The 22,343-nt window shown below is 47.6% G+C and overlaps 1 protein-coding gene across 3 annotated transcripts in view; it reads right to left on the bottom strand.

The window, feature by feature from the left end:
- Positions 1 to 19,660: 19,660 nt before the first annotated feature.
- The window catches only part of ECE1 (endothelin converting enzyme 1), a 124,808-nt gene continuing 122,125 nt past the window's right edge, over positions 19,661 to 22,343 (bottom strand). For 2 of the 3 annotated variants that reach the window (XM_005203072.5, XM_005203070.5), the window contains exon 19: positions 19,661 to 21,864. In XM_005203072.5, coding sequence (XP_005203129.1) covers positions 21,688 to 21,864 — 177 coding nt within the window. In that variant the 3' untranslated portion in view covers positions 19,661 to 21,687. 3 annotated transcript variants of the gene reach the window in all.

Genomic DNA, 22,343 nt, shown 5'->3' with positions numbered 1-22,343 from the left:
CTCAGGGCTGAACACGTCAATAAAAGAGGACCCTCAGGATTTCCCTGGTGGTCCAGTGGTTATGACACCAAGCTTCCACTGCAGGGGGCACGGGTTTGATCCCTGGTTCGGGAAGTTCCACGTGCCTCAAGGTGCAGCCATGAAAAATAAAGGAAGATCCTATTTCCTGTTCCTTTAACCCTTCTTACCTCTCAGCTGGAGCTGTTTGGGGAGGGGAGAGTTCCACATGACTCCGTGCAGAATCCTAGCTCACCGACCAGAAGGGCTCAGGTGCCAAAACCAATTTACTTGGGTTCAAATCTCAGCTCACTAGCTGTGTGATCTTGGGCAAGACATCTAACCTCTCTGTACCTCACGCTCTTTATCTGTAGTGGAATAATTTTATGATAACATTGGTCTCACGGACTTTATAATATAAAGAAGCGAAGCAATGCCTGGTGAGCTCTCATGACACCAAAACGCAAGCCAGCTCCTGTATTTAGAGTGAAGGTAATGTCTGTATCCCATGGACAGAGGAGCCTGGAGGGCTACGGTCTAAAGGGTCGCAAAGAGTTGGAGATGACTTAGTGACTAAACATACAATGTCTGCAGAGATTTGATTTGTTCATCTCATGGCCCCCCTAGGAAGGGGGTCTGCCCCTGTGACTTGGGGTTTGCACGAGGACTTGCATCTCTGGGCTGCCATTCCTGGTGGCCTCTCCCCTCAAATCCTGGCCTGGATTGAGGGGAACCTCTGGCTGCAGAGAGGGCTCCAGTGGCTGGAGCAGTGGGTAGAACCCTGACCCTGGAGTCAGCCTTCAGCCTGGGTTTGACTCTCACAGCTTTGCCACTTCCTGGCTCGGCCCTTTTTTCTCTCCATCCCAGTTTCCTGCTAAGAACCACAGTGTGTTTCTTATAGGCTGGATGGGAGGATTACAGGAGATAAGTATGCAAATCACCGAGGACCAGGCCAGGCCCCCCGAGGAGCTGCGTGATGAAGAGCGCGTCCCTTCTCTCCCCCTGGCCGGCACTCCGCCCCTCCCAGCTCTGGCACTGCCTACCAAGTTCAAAAGTGGCTGCTGCAGCTGTTGTTTCTGAAAATACATTCCCTGGCTGCTTTTGTCTTTTCATCCAAGTCTTCCCCAAAGCCTCAAACATTCCCAAATCAAGGGTTTAAAAAGACAAAAAGCCCAAGCTGACCTATCCATGCCGCTCGCTGGCAGATGTCCAGGGGGATCTGGCTCTGCCAGTCGCTGAGCTTGACATTCAGCCCCCCACCCCCCACCCCAGTCATTTTCACTCACATCTGACAAGATCAATGAGAAAAACAGGCAGCAATGATCAAAAAGGCCGACAAAGGCTCTTGGGGGAACTATCCCAGCAGGATGGTGCGCCGCACAAAAGTACATGCAGGGGGTGTTCCATAAAAGCTCCTCCACTCACAGGCAGCCCTCATGCCCAGAGACACCAAAAAATGGTTCCCATGACAACGCTGCTGCAAATGTTAAATATAAATGTGTGTGTGTATACAGCCACACAGAGATGCACGGAAATAAACTCTTGGCACATTTTTTTCTTTTTTTTCCTGTTCCAAACACAAAATAACCTGCAGGATTGATTGGTGAAAGAGAGGACAAAGAAGGGTTTGAACAAACACGCTTCCAGCAGACTGGCTGTCAGTGCTGGACACCTGTTTGGATGTCAGTCTGTTGTGTTTCCTGCACCTGCAATATAGTAGATACTCAATAAATAATTGTCGACTGAATGAATAAATGATGGGTAGATGGAAGAAAGGAAGGGAGCAGGAGGAGGTTGGAGGGAGGGAGACAGAGACAGCCCGGTGGGTCAGGACTGGAATGGCTCCTACTGAAGAGCCACTCAGCCTCTTGTTTTTCTGTTGGAGAAACTGAGGCTCAGAAAAGGCAAAAAAAAAAAAAAAAGGAAGGAATCTTGCCAAAAGGCGCAAAAAGAATTACTCTTAAAGCTCTAATCCTGGAGATTCATTAAGTAAGCACTTAATGAATGTGAGTCAAATTTCTGTCTGCATAATAACCATATATCGAGCAATTAATATGTTCTAAGCACTAGAGACCTTATCTCATAATTTGCAACCCTGCAAGGGATGTATCAGGATTTCCAGTTAACTGGGGCTTTGACAGGTGAAGTCACCTGTGGTTGGAATGGAGATTAAACCCAGGTGACTCAAACACTAGGCTCTGAACCCCCTTACATTTCTCTCTGAAATGAGGGCTGAGGGAGCAAATGGTCCCTGGTCCAAATGAGGGAGCAAAAGGGAAACAGTAGTGAGGATTCTTGCAGATGTTGGGGAGGGGGAGTCAGAGACATGAAGTACCTTGCCCAAGTCCGGGAGCAGTGGGGAAATGGATCAGAGCTCAGGTTTTCAGGCTCCCAGTCCTTGATTCCTTCAGTTTATTCACTGTTTTCTATCAAAGGAACTGGAGGCTGGCTCCTGTGGGCCCTGGAGTCAACCCTTTAATTGGGAGAGGGGAGGGGACGCCTGGAGCTGTCTTTGAGTCCTAGGACAGTCTAGCAGGGTGGAGGATCTGGGCTGATCCTGAGACTCTTTAGGGTGTTTTGCGCCCTCTGGTGGCCATATCTTAGAACTGGCAAGAAACTTGGACTTTCTAGCAAATTCCCTCTCTCTTGGGGCTCAGGAGGGAAAAGTAATCGGCTCACAAGGTCCAGATGCATACTCCCTGCTGCCTTGGGTGTTCCGTGCTCCACTTTTTTTCTCTGCTTTCTAAGGCTCCCTGTTTCCACTCCAGCTCGCCTCAGATCTATTCTTTGCACAGCTGGCAGAACTGCTTTTAAAAATCCGAAGATGATCATGTCATTCTCCGGCTTATCTGTCTATCTGTCACTAAGTCATGTCTGACTCTTGCAGTCCCATGGACAGTAGCCCGCCAGGCTTCTCTGTCCATGGGATTCTCTAGGCAAGAATACTGGAGTGGGTTGCCGTTTCCTTCTCCAGGGGATCTTCCCAAACCAAGAACTGAACCCAGATCTCCTACATTGCACGAAGATTCTTTACCAACTGAGCTAGGAGGGAAGCCCTTCCCTAGGAGGGAAGCTCCGGCTTATACTCTCCAATAACTTCTCATTGATCTTTTTCCTTAAAAATTCGTTATTTATTTTGGCTGCAACGGGTCTTCATTGCAGCCTGCTGAGCTTCTGTAGTTGTGGTGCCCGTGCTTACTTTCGATATGTGGGATCTTAGTTTCCCAACCAGGGATCGAACCCAGGTACCCTGCATTGGGAGCTTGGGGGTCTTAGCCACTGGTCTTCCCTTGTGGCTCAGCTGGTAAAGAATCCGCCTGCAATGCGGGAGACCTGAGTTCGATCCCTGGGTTGGGAAGATCCCCTGGAGAAGGGAAAGGCTATCCACACAAGTATTCTGGCCTGGAGGATTCCATGGACTGTATAGTCCATGGGGTCGCAAAGAGTCAGACACGACTGAGCGACTTTCACTTATTCTGAGGATGAAGCCTATGGCCATTCCCTCGAAGCTGCCTCTCTCTCTGGCCCCCTCCGCCCTCCTTCTCACCTTGATCTATAGCCTCCCTGGCTTCTTCCAGGTGCTTGCATCTTCCTAATTGAGACTTTACACCTGCTGTTCCCTTTGCCTGACACACTCTTCCCTACACTGCCACCCCCCATTAAAAAAATTGTTTTGGCCTTGCCACGTGGCTTGCAGGATTTTAGTTCCCTGACCAGGGATCAAACTGGAGCTCAAAGCACCGAATCCTAACCATTGGACCAGCAGGGAATTCCCACTCTTGCCTGCCCTTTATCTACAAATTCCTGCTTGTTCTTCACATCTCAGCTCTTCAGACATGCACTTTTACATTCCGTAGCACTTTCAAGTTTAGAGTGCTCTTTACAATGGCAATTTCTTGTCCAGTGACTCCTTTTCTTGATCACTAACAACAAGAACCCTATCGCATTCCATGGCCTATTTCCAGCACCGTGCCCAATGCCTGGTGCATCCTAGGTTCTCGGTATTTGTTGAATAGACGAATGAAGGGATTAGTAAAACCAAACAAAATCCTTGAAATCTGTTAAGTACTTTATGCCAAGTACTATTCTAAACTCTTGATAAGCTTTAATTGAATTATCACAAATCTCAAAACCCATATTACAGATGAGGAAACGGAGTGGTTATTTACCTTACCCCAGGTCAAATAGGGCTTCACTGTGGGAGCTGGAATTTAAACCCAGACTGCCTGAACTAGAGCTCCCCGTTGGTTTGCAGCCTCCCTTGCCACCACTGTCTCCACCACACGTGCCACCCACACCCCTCTCACCCTCGGTCCTGGTCTCACGCACTCCTTAGCTTTCCCACAGGTGAGGAAGCAGAGGTTCTGGGATTTACCATCTCGTGTGTGTATTTGCTGCTCTCCGCTTCTTCTGGGCTTCCCTCATAGCTCAATCGGTTAAAAAAAAAAAAAAATCTGCCTGCAATGTAGGAGCCCCAGGTTCAATTCCTGGATCAGGGAGATCTCCTGGAGAAAGAAATGGCAACCCCCTCCAGTATTCTTGCCTGGGAAATCCCAGGGACCAGAGGAGCCTGGCGGGCTACAGTCCAGGGGGTCACAAAGAGTTGGACACGACTTAGTGATCAAACCACCACCACTTAGCACAAACCCTCCTGTAGCCATTGTCCCGAGTGAGCTCTCGGTGAGGTGGGCCTCATCACCCCCATTTAACAGGTGCAGAAACAGACTTAGAAAAGTCCGTCATTTCCTCCCAATATGCAATAAGTATGTATTGTGCATCCGCCAAGTGCCAAGCTCTAAGGGACTCAGGCTGAATCTGTAACTCATTGCTACAGGCCTTCCGTGGACCCTAGGAGTCACAGACGCACGTACCCTCTTGCAGGTCTCTCTCCTCAGGCCTCCATCAAGCCTGGAGGAGAGGACTGCTTGCAGCTGCAGGGGCGGGAAGTCTTGCCCTCCCCAGGACCCATCTCCTCTATAGAATGGAAATCTGGAGTTGCTGGGGACCAGCAGCAAGCCCTTCCCCCACAGGGCACATGTGACAACTTGTCAGGGCTGGGGGACATGGGAGGGGCAGAAACCCTCGTGGACCAAGAGCCTATGCTGATACCATTACAAGGCTCCTATCACTGGGGGGCGGGCAGGAAACTGCCAAAATACAAAGCAGGATTTTGCTGCCACGGGGAGGAGGAGAGGGTCACTAAGGAAGCGCGTGATCTTTGAGAGTGAGGCTTTTCAAACTCAGGGGTACAGTCACCAAAGACTGAGGCTGGATCAGAAGAAGAGCCACCTGCCCCCCACCCCCACCCAGGCTAGCGAGCACCAAGTAACAAGCAACCCAGCTGAGGGATGGAAAGTTAAGGGGGTGAAGCAGGACCATTGTTAAAAACCTTCCAGCAACCCAGTCCTCATCCGAAGTTTGAGATGATGCTAGAGGAGCTGGAAATCAGTAGTGCAAGGAAGGTAACCATAGCAACAACAAAGTCCAAACCAGCTCAGCCCCTAAGTGCACTGACTTCAGCTCTTACACTGATTGTCTAGCGAAAGATGCATGCTCATTTCCAGAACTGGTGCTACTTAATTTAGTCTCTACTGCTCTGTGCACAGTGTCTGGGTGTTTGGTCAAAAATTATAAGACACTAAAAAGCAAGAAAAAAAAACCCCTCTCAAGAGACAAAGAGTCAACCAAGCCAGACTTGGAAATGATGCTGTTGTTGAAACTACTAGAGAAGGATTTTTAAACAATCACGATTTGTGCATTAAAAATGCTAGTAGAGGAGATGGACCACATGCACAAACAGATGGGGAATTTCAGCAGAATGGAAATTATGAGTCAAACAGAAATTTTAGAAGAAAAACAAAACAGCGTGGTAGCAGAGATGAACGCCTTCTATGGACTGATCTCCAGACCCAACAAAACTGAGCAAAGAGTTGGTAAACTTGAAGATAGTTCAATAGAAATTATCTAAACTGAAACAAGGAGAGAGAAATAAGTGAAAAAACAAATAAAAGCAAAACAGAGCATCCAAGAGCTGTGGGACTAAATCAGATTATCTAATATGTGTATAACTGGAATCCCAGAAAGACAGAGAACAGGCAGATGAACACTTGAAGAGACAGTGGATGAAACTCTTCCAAAAATTATGAAAGACATCAAATATAGATGTAAGAATCAGAGAGAACACCAAGTGGGGTAAATAACGCCCCCCATAAAAAAGGGCTTCCCGGGTGGTACGAGTGGTACAAGAACCCACCTGCCAAAGCAGGAGACATAAGAGATGCGGGTTTCATCCCCGGGTCGGGAAGATTCCCTGGAGGAGGACATGGCAACCCACTCCTGTATTCTCACCTGGAGAATCCCATGGACTGAGGAGAGTCTGGCAGGCTACCATCTGCAGAGTTGCAAAGAGTCATGAACGGAAACAACTTAGCATGCGTGCATCCCATAAGAAAACAAAAGCAAAAACACCGAGACACATCGTAGTCAAGCCGCTGAAAACCAAAGATAAAGAGAAAATCCTGAAGGCAGACAGAGGGGCCAAAGATACTTTAATGCATACAAAGGAGCAAAGATAAGAATTACAGCAGACTTCTGCTCAGAAACTAAGTGGGAGGACAGAGGGAGCAAAACGTGTCCACTGAGCTGAAAAGCAAGGGAGGCAGCTCCATGTGATCAATGGATCAGTTTATTAAAGGATAACTTGCAGGATGGAATCCGCAGACTGTGACCCAGAGGCATCCTCAGCTGCACTGTGCACCAGTGAGAGGCCCCGGGACAATCTTAGTTAACCTCGGGTGTGGAGGTGCGTGCTTGGAGACACAAAGTGCATCCCTAAGTCAAGATATATAAATGGGTAACTAGTCTTGTGGGTGTTGGGAATGTCAGTTAAGTCTTCACCATCGTGGAGCATGGAGGCCACCCAGACCTAAACCACCATTAAACAGTGTCTGTTAAATACAGAACCTTTGACCACAGAGAAGAGATTTACTTACCACCCAGTCCAGGCACAGGTAGGCTCAGTGGGAGGCCAAGAGGAACTGAACGATCCCAAGATGGCGTCAGTTATGCTAATACATAGCCATACAAACTATACAAGCAGGAGACGACGAGCTGACGTCTTTGGGTTTTTTTTTTTTATCATTTTATTTATTTTATTTTTAGCTGTGTTGGGTCTTCATTGCTGCGTGGGCTTTTCTCTAGTTGTGGAGAGTCGGGGCTATTCTCTCGCTGCAGAACGCGGGCTCCTCTTGCTGCAGAGAAGTAGCAGGCTTCTCTGAGCAGGGGCTCAGTGCTCGCGGCCCCTGGGGTCTAGAGCGCAGGCTCAACAGTTGCAGTGCATGGGCTTAGCTGCCCTGAGGCATGTGGGATCTTCCCGGATCAGGGCTCAACCTCACTCCTGCACTGGCAGCCAGATTTTCTACCACTGAGGACCAGGGAAGCCCTGACTTCTTTAAAGTGCTGAAGAAACATCCACCCAGAATGCTACTTGCATCAAGAATATCTTTCAGGGGACTTCCCTGGTGGTCCAGTGGTTAAGGTTCCACGATTCCACTGCAGGGAGTGTCAGTTTGACCCCTAGTGGGGGAACGAAGATCCTGCATGCCACATGGCACGGCTGAGAAGTAAAAAAAAAATCTTTCAAAAATGAAGGTGCTGGTAACATGAATCCATAAATGGCATAAATCTGCACACAACTATACACTCACACAGAGACACACATAGACAGAGATGAATGTGCATAAAAATTGGTGAAATGTAAATAAGGTCTTAATAAGTTTGATTAATAGTATCTCATACTAATGTAAGTTTCTTGAATTGGCAGTGTTAGGTTTTGATGTTGTACAATAGTTTTGTAAGAGGTTACCACAGAGGAAGTCTAGGTGAAGGGTACACAGGACTTTCAATGCTATTTTTTGCAACTTCCTATGAGTCAATAATTATTTCAAAATAAAACCCTTTTTTTGTTTTCTTTTTTAATGAAAGCACAACTATTCTGTATCCTGATTCTAGTGGTTAGAGGATGTTAGGCATACCTGTTCAGTTGCTCGGTTGGGTCTGACTTCTTGAGACCCCAAGGACTGTAGCCTGCCAGGCTTCTCTGTCCATGTTATTTTCCAGGAAAGAATACTGGAGTGAGTTGCCATTCCCTTCTCCAGGAGATCTTCCAGACCCTAGGATCAAACTCACATCCCTTGTGTCTCCTGCATTGGCAGATTCTTTACCACTACGTCACCTGGAAAGTCTCAGAGGAGCCTATGCAAAACTCAAAACTCATTGAACTGTATGCAAAAAAGTCAATTATCCTTTATATAATTTTTTAAGAATGAGGTGAGCTGAAGACTTCTTCAGATACACAAAAGCTGAGAGATTTCATCACCAGCAGACCTGGTGATGAAATTTCTTGTAGATTACTACAAGAAATCTTAAAGGAGTTCTTCATGTGGAAGACTATGATAGAATAAGCACTTGGATGCGTTTCATTTCTTACACAAAGAAATGAAGATCTCCAGAAATGGTTAAAATAAAAGTAAACATCAAAGGCATGTTTAGACTGAGAGACTAACATACGCAGCACAGCATTCTCAACCCCCAAGGCAAGGATTGGCAAACCATGCTTTTGGATCAAATCCATCCCTCTGCGCTTTTTGTACAACTTGCAAGCTAAGAATGGTTTCTTGGTGCTTTGTTTTTGTTTTGGCCACACCGCTAGCTTGTGGGATCTTAGTCTGCCAACGAGGGGTGGACACTGTCTGGACCCTGGCAGTGAGAGCAGCGAGCCCTCCCCACGGGGCCACCAGGAAGCCCCGGTGCGGCTCCTCTAGTGCCTCACTTTGTCCATGATGTTGGTGCAACTACGTGTACATCCACACACATATAATACTGATCACTTTAACCATTCATGAGTGTACGAGTTAATGTCATTAAATGCATTTAAAATGTTGTGTAATCGCCACTATCTATACCTAAAACTTTTCATCATCTCCAACAAAATCTCTGTACTCATTGAACTATAACTTCCTCTTCTCTCGACAGCCTCTGGTAATCTCTATTCTATTTTCTGTCTCCGTGAATTTGTCTATTCTAGGTACCTCATATAATATATATTAATTTTTTCAAAGTCTGCCTTTCTAAATTAGTTCATATTTTTGTCTGGAGGCCCTGAGTGTTTTCTGTCTTTAAAATCCCACAACTTTGTAAGGCTCTATCTTAGAGTTGGTGATTTAGCATCGATATACATGGGCCCAGTGAGCCCTTTTGATGTGTAGAAGCAGCTCTTTCATTTCTGGAAAGTCTTCTGGATTACTGTTTTAAATTTAGGTCACAGGACATACGTGGCGATCCAGTGGTTAAGCACCCACCAGTGCAGGGGACGTGGGTTCCATGCCTGGTCAGGGAACTCAGATCCCATATGGCTCAGGGGAACTAAGCCCGTGAACCGCAGCTACTGAGTCCACGTGCTGCAACGAGAGAGAAGCCCGGCACCACAAGGAGAGACCCCACCAGCTGCAGGTAAGACCCGGCACGGCCAAAAATAATTATGGTTCCAGACCCTGAGTTTTAAATTATTGTAACTAGGCTCAAACATATCTTTATTAATCAAAATAGGAACCATTACAATCAACACATTTCTGCCAATGAGAAATACTTTCGTTTATTCCCGTAGCATAAAAATCCGTGCTTTGGGATCCGACGAATGCTCAGACAGCATTTTCTGCATCGTGCTGGTTGTGGAAGTGTTTTCCCCTCAAAAAGTTGTCAAGCTGCTTCAAGAAATGGTAGTTGACGGGCGAGAGGTCAGGTGAATACAAAACTTAGTAACCCACTTTTGAAGCTTCGGTTGTGCGCCATGCGATCGGGCATTGCCATGGATAAGAACTGGGCCCTCTCTGTTGACCAGTGCTGGCCGTAGGCGCTGCAGTTTTCTGTGCATCTCATCAATTTGCTGAGTGTACTTCTCTGATGTAATGATTCTGCTAGGATTCAGGAAGCTTTGGTGGATCAGACCATCAACAGACCACCAAACAGAGCCCATGACCCTTTTCTTGATGCAAGTTTGGCTTTGGGAAATGCTCTGGAGTCCCTTCTTAGTCCATCTGCTGAGCTGGTTGTTGCTGGTTGTCATATAAAAATCCACTTTTCGTTGCATGTCACAATCCAGTCGAGAAATTGTCGTGGTTGCATAGAACAAGAGAAGATGATGCTTCAAAATGGTGAGTTTTTGATTTGCAATCAGCTCACGAGGCACCCACTTAACGAGATTTTTCACCTTTCCAGTTTGCTTCAAACGCCAAATGACCATGGAATGGTCGCTGCTGAGTTCTTGGGCAAGTTCTCTTGTACTTGCAAGAGGATCAGCCTTGATGCCCCTCTCAGTTGTTCATTGTCAACTTTGTATGGCCAACCACTGCACTCCTCGTCTTCAAGGCGAGTTTCCTTTGCAAAACTCGTTGAACCACCACTGAGCTGAACATTCATTAGCAGTTCCCAGACCAAATGCATTGTTGATGTTGCAAATGATCTCTGCTGCTTTATGATCCATTTTGAACTCGAATAAGAAAATCACTCAAATTTTCTTTTTGTCTAAAATCACTTCATAGTCTAAAATACATATAAAATAAATAGCAAGTAATAATTCATTAGCAAAGAACTTATAAAGCAAGAAATGTGCTTGAAAATGATGTTTAATGTATCTACACTTATTTAAGAAAGTATTTCAATATCAAATGGCAAATTTCAACAATCAGTTCAGTTCATTTGCTCTGTTCAGTCTGACTCTTTGTGACCCCATGGACTGCAGCACGCCAGGCCTCCCTGTCCATCACCAACTCCCAGAGCTTGCTCAAACTCATGTCCATTGAGTCTGTGATGCCATCCAACCATCTCATCCTTTGCCATCCCCTTCCCCTCCCACCTTCAATCTTTCCCTGCATCAGGGTCATTTCAAATGAATCAGTTCTTCGCATCAGGTGGCCAAAGTACTGGAGTTTCAGCTTCAACATTAGTCCTACCAATGAACACCCATTGTGATCTCCTTTAGGATGGACTGGTTTGATCTCCTTGCAGTCCAAGGGGCTCTCAAGAGTTCTCCAACACCACAGTTCAAAAGCATCAATTATTCTGTGCTCAGCTTTCTTTATGGTCCAACTCTCACATCCATACATGACTACTGGAAAAAACCATAGCTTTGACTAGATCTTTGTTGGCAAAGTAATGTCTCTTCTTTTTATTTTATTTTTTAATTGTATTTTATTTTTTTTAATTTATTTTTGGCTTCACTGGGTCTTCAATGTCATGCACGAGCTCTCTGGTTTCAGCATGGGGGATCTTATTTCCCTGACCAGGGATCGAACCTGCATCCTCTGCATTGGAAGGCGAATTCTTAACCACTGGACCACCAGGGAAGTCCTTCTCTGCTTTTTAATATGCTGTCTAGGTTGGTCATAGCTTTTCTTCTAAGGAGCAAGTGTCTTTTAATTTCATGGCTGCAGTCACCATCTGCAATGAGTTTGGAGCCCAAGAAAATAGACTGTCACTGTTTCAATTGTTCCTCCATCTATTGGCCATGAAGTGATGGGACCCAATGCCTTACTCTTCATTTTTTAAATGTTGAGTTTTAAGCCAGCTTTTCCACTCTCCTGTTTCACTTTCATCAAGAAGCTCTTTATTTCCTCTTCGCTTTCTGCCATAAGGACTATGTCATCTGCATATCTGAGGTTATTGATATTTCTCCCGGCAATCTTGATTCCAGCTTGTGCTTCCTCCAGCCCAGCGTTTCTCATGATGTACTCTGTATATAAGTTAAATAAGCAGGGTGACAATATACAGCCTTGACATACTCCTTTCCCAATTTGGAACCAGTCTGTTGTTCCATGTCCAGTTCTGACTGTTGTTTCTTGATCTGCATACAGATTTCTCAGGATGTCTGGTATTTCTAAGGTGGTCTGGTATTCCCATCTCTTTACGAATTTTCCACAGTTTGTTGTGATCTACACTGTCAAAGGCTTTGGCATAGTCAATAAAGCAGAAGAAGATGTTTTTCTGGAATTATCTTGTTTTTCTGATGATCCAATGGATGTTGACAATTTGATCTCTGGTTCCTCTGCCTTTTCTAAATCCAGCTTGACCATCTGGAATTTCTCAGTTCATGCACTGTTGAAGCTTCACTTGGAGAATTTTGAGCACTATTTTGCTAGTATGTGAGATGATGGTAATTGTATGGCAGTTTGAACATTCTTTGGCATTGCCTTTCTTATGGATTGGAATGAAAACTGACCTTTTCCAGTCCTGTGACCACTGCTGAGTTTTCTAAATTTGTTGGCATATTGAGTGCAGCACTTTCACAGCATCATCTTTCAGGATTTGAAATAGCTCAACTGGAATTCCATCACCTCCACTAGCTTTGTTCATAGTGATGCTTTCTAAGGCCCACTTGACTTCACATTCCAGGATGTCTGGCTCTAGGTCAGTGATCACACCATTGTGATTATCTGGGTCATGAAGATATTTTTTTGTACAGTTCTGCTGTGTATTCTTGCCACCTCTTCTTAATATCTTCTGCTTCTGTTAGGTCCATACCATTTCCGTTCTTTATAGAGCCCACCTTTGCATAAAATGTTCCCTTGGTATCTCTAATTTTCTTGAAGAGATCTCTAGTCTTTCCCATTCTGTTGTTTCCCTCTATTTCTTTGCACTGATCACTAGAAAAGGCTTTTTTTTACTCTCCTTGCTATTCTCTGGAATTCTGCATTCAAATGGGCATATCTTCCCTTTTCTCCCTTGCTTTTCATTTCTCTTCTTTTCACAATTATTTGTAAGGCCTCCTCAGACAGCCATTTTGCTTTTTTGCATTTCTGTTTCTTGGTGATGGTCTGATCCCTGCCTCCTATACAATGTCATGAACCTCCATCCATAGTTCTTCAGGCACTTTGTCTATCAGATCTAATCCCTTGAATCTATTTGTCACTTCCACTGTATAATTGTAAGAGATTTGATTTAGGTCATACCTGAATGGTCTAGTGGTTTTCCCTACTGTCTTCAAATTAAGTCTGAATTTGGCAATAAGGAGTTCATGATCTGAGCCACAGTCAGCTCCTGGTCTTGTTTTTGCTGACTGTATAGGGCTTTTCCATCTTTGGCTGCAAAGAATATAATCAGTCTGAATTCGGTATTGACCATCTGGTGATGTCCATGTGTAGAGTCGTCAACAATGCAAAGTTCAACAATGCAAAACTGAAGTTACTTTTGCACCAACTTAATAAATATTTTTTAAAATGTTAACCCTTTGCCTGTCTTTTAGTGCCACCATGTTCTCTCTGACCAGTTTTACTTCTCATTCTCATGGTTGCTTTCTGGCTTTTCTTCAATGTCCTTTATTAAGTTTACATTTGGATGTATTCTCCCTTGAACATCTTTTTAATCTTCATTTATGATATGATTTTGGTCTTTTATTCTCCATCACTCTCTGTACCCACAGGCTTGCAGCGGTATCTGATGTGACTTCTCTTGGAATTTGGATTATTTCTCTGCTTTGGTTAATTGAAAGATTCTTGTGTGGTTTTATTTGCTTTCTTTGTTGATTTACTTTCTTTTGGGAGGAGGGAGAGTGGGTCGATTTGAAATTAGGGAGCCACCATTGCCTGCCAAGCCTGGAAGTCTTGGTAAGTGCACTGGATATTGAATAAGCGCTGTCCAACTGGCCTCTGCAGTGGGCGGCACTGCCCAGCTTCCTTTATTCTCACCAACTTCATGTCAAATAGCATCACTTTTGTTAAACCGATGGGTGAAAAGTGTTACCTGATTGCAATTTTAAATGCATTTCCCATATTATTAGCAGGATTCTCTTTTCAAATTTTTTTTTTATTTTTTCTTCTCTGAATGAACGCTTTAAATCCTTTTTCGCCTAGTTGGCTGTTTTGTGAGTTGTTTATATATGTTCTGGATTAGCTGCACATGTTGCAAATTTTTTTTTCCAATCTGTCCCTTATCTTTTAATTAATTTTTTTTTAATTGAAGCAGAGTTGATTTACAATGTTGTGTTAGTTTCAGGTGTACAGCTGAGTGATTCAGATGTGTGTGTGTGTGTGTGTGTGTGTGTGTCAGCCGAGTGATTCAGATGTGTGTGTGTGTGTGTGTCAGCCGAGTGATTCAGGTGTGTGTGTGTGTGTGTGTGTGTGTGAGCCGAGTGATTCAGACATGTGTGTGTGTGTCAGCCAAGTGATTCAGATGTGTGTGTGTGTGTGTGTGTCAGCCGAGTGATTCAGATGTGTGTGTGTGTGTGTGTGTGTGTACTTTTTTAGATTCTTTCCCATTATAGGTTATAACAAGATACTGAATATAATTCCTGGTGCTATATACTTGGTCCTTGTTGTCTAATCTTTTAATTTTATTTATTGTATCTGGTTTATAAATGAATTACATTTTGATGTTGCCAAATGTATTAATCGTTTCCTTTATTTATTTATTTTTTTTGTCTTCATTTGTGTGTCTGAGTGTGTGTCTGTGACTTTTTGGTTGATAGGATTAAGGTAGGTTTTCATTTCTTTAGAGGTTTTTATATTTTTAGAAATTCTACAATTACGTTCCTATTTATGAATTGTGTCTTTTCAAAGATTGCTTTGCCTACCCAAACTCATAAACATCTTCTATTTCATCTGGTACTTTTACAGTTACTGCATGTTTAGGTTTCTAGTATATGTGAAATTTATTGCTGTGATCACTATGTGTGAGAACTGTGTGAGAAAGGCAAGATCTCATTTTTTTCCCAGGTGGATAGCCTATCGTGGTTTATTAAATGGTTCACCATTTCCCGACTGATTCAATGGGCATTTTTAATTGTTTTTCCGTTGTTAAGTTGTGTCTTATTCATTTGCCACTCCATGGACTATAGCCTGCCAGGTTCCTCTGTCTATTAGACTTCCCAGGCAAGAATACTGGAGTGAGTTGCTATTTCCCTCTCCAGGGGAATCTTCCTGACCCATGCATTGAACCCTCGTCTCTTGCCTTCGCAGGTGAATTCTTTCTTTCGAGAAGGGCTTCCCAGGTGGTGCTAATGGTAAAGAACCTGCTTGCCAGTGCAGGAAGCATAAAACACGCGGGTTCAATCCCTGGGTGGGGAAGATCCCCTGGAGAAGGAATGGCAACCCACCCGGTATTCTTGCCTGGAGAATCCCATGGACAGAGGAGCCTGGCGGGCTACAGTCCAAGGGATCACAAGGGTCGGACGCGGCTGAGTGACTGAGCATGAGCCACTCGGGAAGCCCCCCTCTTTTTCTCCTATACTAATTCCCACAAACACATGGAATTGTTTCTGGTTCTCTAATCTATTCAAGCTGTTTTCGTTTCTTTACTCCTATGCCAGCATCACGTTATACAACTTACTAAAGCTTTACAACACATTGTGAGAGGTCCAGCGCCCTCATCATTCTTCTTCAAAATTGTCTTGGCCCTGGTACATTTTCCATTCCATGTGAATCAGCTTATCAAATTCCATGGAAATTATCTTGGAAGTTTGGTTGAAAGTACATGGAAGTTAGAGATTTATGTGGGGGAGAACTGACATCTTTTATTGTGTTCAACTTTTCCATCCATGATAAGGATATTCATCTGCATTTATTCACGTCTTCTTTTACATTCCTCAGGAAAGTTTTACAGGTTTTTGTGGGTTTTTTTTGTAAGGGTTTCGCCCATTTTTCATTGTTTTATTACTGTACTAGATCCTTAAAAGTTTAGAATATTGTTTTCTCCCTCTGCAGTTCCTCAGCCCTCATGGAGAGTCTCTGCTGAATCCTTTGGCTTTCACAGTTGATTCTTATCATAGGCTGCATGTGCATGCGTGCTCAGTCACTTCAGTCGTGTCCGACTCTTTGTGACCCTATGGACTGTAACCCACCAGGCTGTCCATGGGATTCTCCAGGCAAGAATACTGGAGTGGGTCGCCATACCCTCCTGCAGGGACCTTCCCAACCCATGGACTGAACCCACATCTCGTACATCTCCTGCACTGGCAGGCAGGTTCTTTACCACTAGCGCCACCTGGGAAGCTGTAGGTTGCATACATTTTCTGGTTAGTCACATCTTGCATGTGTTTCTATCTCTTTGACTGTAGGGTAAACTCCTAGAGGATCCAGCTGGGGTTTTAATATTCCTGCTTGGGGAGGGGGGCATGCTTTCAGAGGGGAGGATCTGTCACTTACAAAAATGGGAGGAGTTTCAGGAAGGGAGGGGCAGGAACTCCAGGAAGACAAAGGGACCTGTTCACTTGGTCCTGGGGAAAGGGAGAGGAAGAGGGGCTCTGCAGGAAAAAATGTCTCCCTTCTGCACCTTCAGCCTGTGTGTGCGTGCATGTGATTCTCAAAGTAGCCCTTTCTTGGCAGCCTCTCACATGGCTTCAGGATTCACCTCTGCCGCTGCTCCCTGGTGATCTGGGTGATAAAGAACCTCTCTCAGAACACTGCTGTGAGCATTCCAGGAGAGGGTGTGTGTACAGCACACAGCACACAGCCTGACTCGAGGCAGGCATGCAGTATGGGGAAGCTTTTTTAAAAAAATTCTGTATTCATTCATTCATTGGCAAGGGTGAGTGTGTGTGTTGTAGGGGACATTCTACTCTGAAGGACAGGCAGGAGAGGGCTGGACTGTGTAAGGTGCAGAAAGGAGACTCAGGCAGCAGGGGGAGCTGGTGATGGGGAGCGATAATAAGATCTTTACAATTTATTTATTTATTTTAAATATTTATTTTTATTTATTTGGCTGCATCGAGTCTTAGTTGTGGCACATGGGATCTAGTTCCCTGACCAGGGATTGAACCCAGCCCCCCTGTATTGGGAGCACAGAGTCTTAGCCACTGGACCACCAGGGAATTCCCGATAATAAGATCTTTAAACAGCTTACTCTTTTTTTTTTTTTTTTCAATCTTCAGGTGATGAGACTATGAGTGACTTTTTTTTTTTACTTTTTTTCTTTGTGGTGGGAGGGTACAGTTCTAAGCAGCTTACTCCTCTGAGGACAGAAGAGTAGTGGGAGGGCAGGAGGCCAAGCTGGCCCGCTGAGAGACACTGGCGGCTCGGGGCTCAGGCACACCTGTCAGTGAGAAGGTTCACACCGTGTGAGCCTTCTGACGAGCTTCCAAGTGCATCACCGTCTCAAGGATCTTCACATCTCCCCAGTGCTTGTGGCTCACAACAAAGAGAAAGCTAACTGGCACCCCACACCAGTACTCTTGCCTGGAAAATCCCTTGGATGGAGCCTGGTGGGCTGCAGTCCATGGGGTCACGAAGAGTCGGACACGACTGAGCGACTTCACTTTCACTTTTCACTTTCATGCATTGGAGAAGGAAATGGCAACCCACACCAGTGGTCTTGCCTGGAGAATCTCAGGGATGGGGGAGCCTGGTGGTCTGCCATCTATGGGGTCTCACAGAGTCGGACACGACTGAAGCGACTTAGCAGCAGCAGCAGCAGCAACTGTCTGTTTTAGAGCTGGAATAATGGAATCTCAGAGAAGAGATGACTCACTTCCTTTAAAGCAAGGCAGGGGGAGGAGTCTTGCTTCTCAGGTGCTTGGCTTGGGCCATCAGCCCGTCCACTTTGGGGTGCAGATCTCAATCCTCCCCCTTCGGCCAAGGCTCAGATGAACTCTCTCCCCTTTAGGAAGTGTTCTCTGGCCACCTCAGCCCACGGGACTTGGCCTCTTCGGTGCTGGGGTGCTGTGGGGTGGCCGTCTCAATCGCGGTATCATTTACAGCTATTGTGTGTTCCCTCATCCACCCACCCACCCACTCGCCCGTTTGTCCAATAGTCCCTGGCTGGCCCAGGCGCCGGGCTGCTGGGGGTGGGGCAGGCAGCTCCGAAGCCTGAAGAATTAGGGCCTGTGTTAGGAGTTGAATTTGCCCCCGTCCCTCCATTCATGTTGAGGCTGAAATCCCCAGTACTTCAGAATATGACCTTAGAGGTTATATTACATGCAGTTAAGATGCATGTAATATATGTAATATATGACACATGTATAATATGTAATATATATAATGCATGTAATATATGACACGTGTATAATATGTAATATATATAATGCATGTAATATATGTAATATATGACACATGTATAATATGTAATATATATATATAATGCATGTAACATAAGTTCATTACATGAACTTACAAGCAGTTAAGATGAGGTCAGGGGAGTTCCTTAGTGGTTAAGACTCTGTGTTCCCAATGCTGGGGGCCCAGATTCAATCCCTGGTCAGGGAGCCAGCTCCCTCACACCACAGCTAAGAGTTTGCATGACACAAATAATAGATCCAGCACGCTACAGCAAAGACCCAGAGCGGCCAAATACATACATGAACACAAGTGAGGTCACTACAGTAGGCTCTGGGCTTCCCAGTGACTCAGACCATAAAGAGTCCGCCTGCAATGCAGGAGACACAGATTCCATCCCTGGGTCGGGAAGATCCCCTGGAGAAGGAAATGGCAACCCACTCCAGTATTCTTGCCTAGGAAATCCTGTGGACAGAGGAGCCTGGCAGGCTACAGTCTATGGGGTCACAAAGAGTTGGACAGGACTGAGCGGTTAACACTTTCACTTTCAGAGAAGGCCCTAATTCAATATGACTGATGTCCTTATAAAAACAGAGAAGAACACAACATTGTTAATCGACTATACCCCAATATAAAATAAAAATTAAATTAGAAAGGAATTTGGATACAGAGGCAGACACATGCAGAGAGAACATCATGTGAGATGAAGGCAGAGACTGGAGGGATGTTTCCAGAAGCACCTAAGGGAGAACTTTTGGGAGCACCAAAGACCACCAGCAAACCCCCAGGAGGGGGGCTGGAGGCCTAGATCCTCCTTCACATTCCTCAGCACGAATCAGCTCAATCTCAGACTTACAGCCTCCAGAACCGTAAGAGAATACATTTCTGTTGTGTAAGGTACCACGCTGTGACACTTTGTTATGACAGCCCCAGCATTAAGACAGTCTGGTAGGAGAGGGAAGCCTGTATGAGCCACCTGATCTGGACTGCAGGTCAGGAATGGCTTCCTAGAGGTGATGCTGACCTGGGCATTGCAGAATGAGTAGGAGTTCATCAGCCAAAAGAAGTCAGGGTAGGGTATCCAGGCAGAGGGAAGAATATATGTAAAACCCAGGAGAGGCATGAGGGTATGTCAGAGACTCTTCCTTGAACTGCCTGCCGTGTCCACGCACCTGAGGCCTGGAAACAGTGATGACATCCTTCATTCCAAGATAATGGAAGTATTTTTACCAGGAGGTCCCTTGAGCCCATGTGGCGACATGCATCATTCTCACCAGCAGGGGGCCCTCACATGCTCTTAGTGACGGCGGAAGAGGGGCCAGGTGGGCACAGGTGGCTCAGCTGGTAAAGAATCGCCTGCAATGCAGGAGACCTGGGTTCGATCCCTGGGTTGGGAAGATCCCCTGGAGAAGGGCAAGGCTACCCACTCCAGTATCCTGGCCTGGAGAATTCCATGGACTGTATAGTCCACGGGGTCGTAGAGTCGGCCACGACAGTGACGTTCACTGACTCACTCACTCACTCAAGGCCTCTGCTCTGGGGAGGAGGTGCAGCCAGCCCCGGGGACACTGGCGGCGCCACAGGACACAGCTTGCCTGGGGGAAGCCACACTCGGTCACACGGCCTTCGGTATAAGTACTTTATTTCAGTTACAATGGTGCCACACAGAACTACAGTCGCACGGAACGTGATAATACAAAAAAGCAGATTCCCAGCTCCAAACCCCACTCCCCTGTCCCCGCAGAGACGCCGGCCCGTGGGGCTCCCTTGAGGGAGGGCGGCTGCCCAAAGCTCCAGGGCAGGGGGCGGGCACCAGGCGGGTGGGGGCTTCGCTTGCTTCCACGCCTGCGCTGCCCTCTGCCCCCCGGAAGCGGTGAGGGCAGCAGACGCCCCGTCTGGCTGGACCCTTAGCCCTGGACGGCTGCCGTTCGCCGGGGGCTCCCAGTCCCCAGACCAGGGGGTTGGGACCCTGCTCTGGGGAGGCTGGAGGGCGGGAGAGAGCCCGGCCCTCCGTGGCGGCGTGAGCGGCAGCCTGCGAACTCCGCTCCTTCTCCGCCCCGTGCTCCCTTCCTCTGACGAGCCCCCCGACGACTCCCCGCCCCAGCTCACGGGCGCGTCTGACAGGGCGCCTGGCGGTGGCCGAGCTGCCGTCTGCTCCTCCGGGGGACTCTGGCTCCTCTGGGGGGCGGCGGGCCTCGGCCGCGCGGAGGAGACGGCATTGCCCGTGCCCTACCACCTCAGGCCAGACCCAACGTGCCTGCCCCCTGAACCGCCCCCCCAGCCAGGAGCACCCCCCAAGAAGAGGAGGGTCCCCGGCAAGTACTGTCTCCACTCAGCCAGGCCTGAGGGTGGGCTGGAGCCCGGGGCACGTTCAGGGGGTCCTCAGAGTCCTGACCGCGGTGCCGCTGACGGGCAGGCCCAGGCCTCTGGGCAGCCATGAGGGGGCAACTGTGTGGGCCCTGGTGCGGAGGGTGGTCTCCTTGGCGGGGGCCTGGGCGCAGCCCCAGATAAGGCACTCAGCAGGAAGCCAGGGCCGCCTGTGGTCCTGGGAGCCAGGAAGGGAGGTGGTGGAGGTCGGAGCCCAAGCGAAGACCCGGTCCCCGGGCGATGAGCGCTGCTTTCTCTCTTCTTCCCCTGGGAGAAGAGGCGTGCAAGGCAGACTCCGAAACGGCTGGGATGGGGCGCTGCAGAGCGGCTGCGGGTCCCGGGCTGGTGGAGGTGCCCAAAAGCAAGGGGACGGAGAGAGGACCCCGTGACATGGCAGAGAGCTCTGACGGGGGGTCTCAGCCTCGCAAGGCTCGTGACCCAGGTCCGGGGTGCTCGGGCACATCCAGACTGGGTTGGAGGGCACAGACCTGGCCTCACGCAGCCATCAGTCCCCTAGTGTGACTCAGGGGACCAGAGTTTCCTTGCTGGGGGGGTCCCCACTGATGGACTCTAGGTTCAGAGGCAGGTATCCCCAGGGGGTGGTGCCAACTAGCTGCCCCTCCCTCTGCTGGGAGTAAGAACCAGGGGAGGGGGCTGGAACCACACACCCCAAGGGCAGAAGCACCTCTCCACGTGGGGACCTGCTCAGTGGCCCGGAATCCTGCTTCAGCCCAACCTTGTAGCAAGGAAGGAAGAGAGGGAGCTAGTCAGGGGCTTTCCCTTGTCCACAGGTTATTTAGAAAAACAGAACATAATAAATATACCGATCCTTTCCATAAAAAAAAAAAGTGTTTTAAATGCATCATTTCCCTGAAGGTTTCCAGTGTATTCCACTATGTTTAAAAAATAGTTTCCCCAAAAATATATCTTTAAAGCATTTGACACAGTGGTATTTGTGGTATATCTGGTGCTGCATGTGGGCGGAGGGGGCTGGGCTCCCCTGCCCTTGTCGGTGAGGGTCCAGGCCCGGTGGGCAACCCGGCTAACGCCCCAACACCCATCAGAGTTGACACACGTGTGCCTGGGATGAGCGGGTCTTCACAGGGGGTCAAATCTCAGCTTACGGTGAGAGCTCATGTCACAGGCTTGGTTCCGGCTGACCACCCTGCAGCGTCGGGGGAGGGGGCTGGCCGCCGGATGGAGGGGGCAGTCTTGTGGGCCCAGGGGGGTGTTCTCAGGCCTCCCCCCGCCTTGCCCTCCATCTCGGCTCTGGGTGCCTGGCCCTTCACCAGACTTCACACTTGTGATGCGGGTTCATGGGTGAGCCGGGCGGGCAGTGGAAGTGTTCCGAGAACTCCTTGGAGTTGGAGATGGAGCCGATGACCCGGAAGCGGGAGGGGCTGTGGGGATCGGTGATGAGACCTTCGTGCGAACTCTCGGGGGTGCGGACGGAACACCAGACCTTTGAGGGGGTGATAAAGGAGAGGGCAGAGTCACTGCGGTCCCTGAGGCCGCCAGACTGGCCCCATCACTGTAACAGGGAAATAAGCGCCCCTCTGGTTCTGAGACCCCCATGACAGGCCTGCCACCTGGGTTAGGAGGAAGCAGAGGGCTGGGGGCCTTCATCCAGCTTCCTCTCCTGCAGCCAGACCAGCTGAATGTCTGTCCTGGGCATGTGAGATACGCTTCACCTGCACAAAAGATTCTGCCCCTAAACCAGTTTGAACACTTTGCACTGAGTCCAGATCACTCCTTTCCTGGGCAGAACCAACTGACTCGTGACCTTGTGGCTCTGGGCACCAACAGAAATCTACACGCTGATTGCCAACTCTAGGGACGACCTGGGACGCCTTGAGTTTAAGACATTTCTAGAACCGCAGAACTGGGAGGGCCCTTAGCCATCCAAGCAAACCTGTCCTCTCCTCTACTTGATGCAGGAAT

This window comes from Bos taurus, chromosome 2, assembly GCF_002263795.3.
Source record: "Bos taurus isolate L1 Dominette 01449 registration number 42190680 breed Hereford chromosome 2, ARS-UCD2.0, whole genome shotgun sequence".
In the NCBI taxonomy this organism is placed as follows: domain Eukaryota; kingdom Metazoa; phylum Chordata; class Mammalia; order Artiodactyla; family Bovidae; genus Bos; species Bos taurus.
This window is presented reverse-complemented; position numbering and strand designations above follow the sequence as displayed.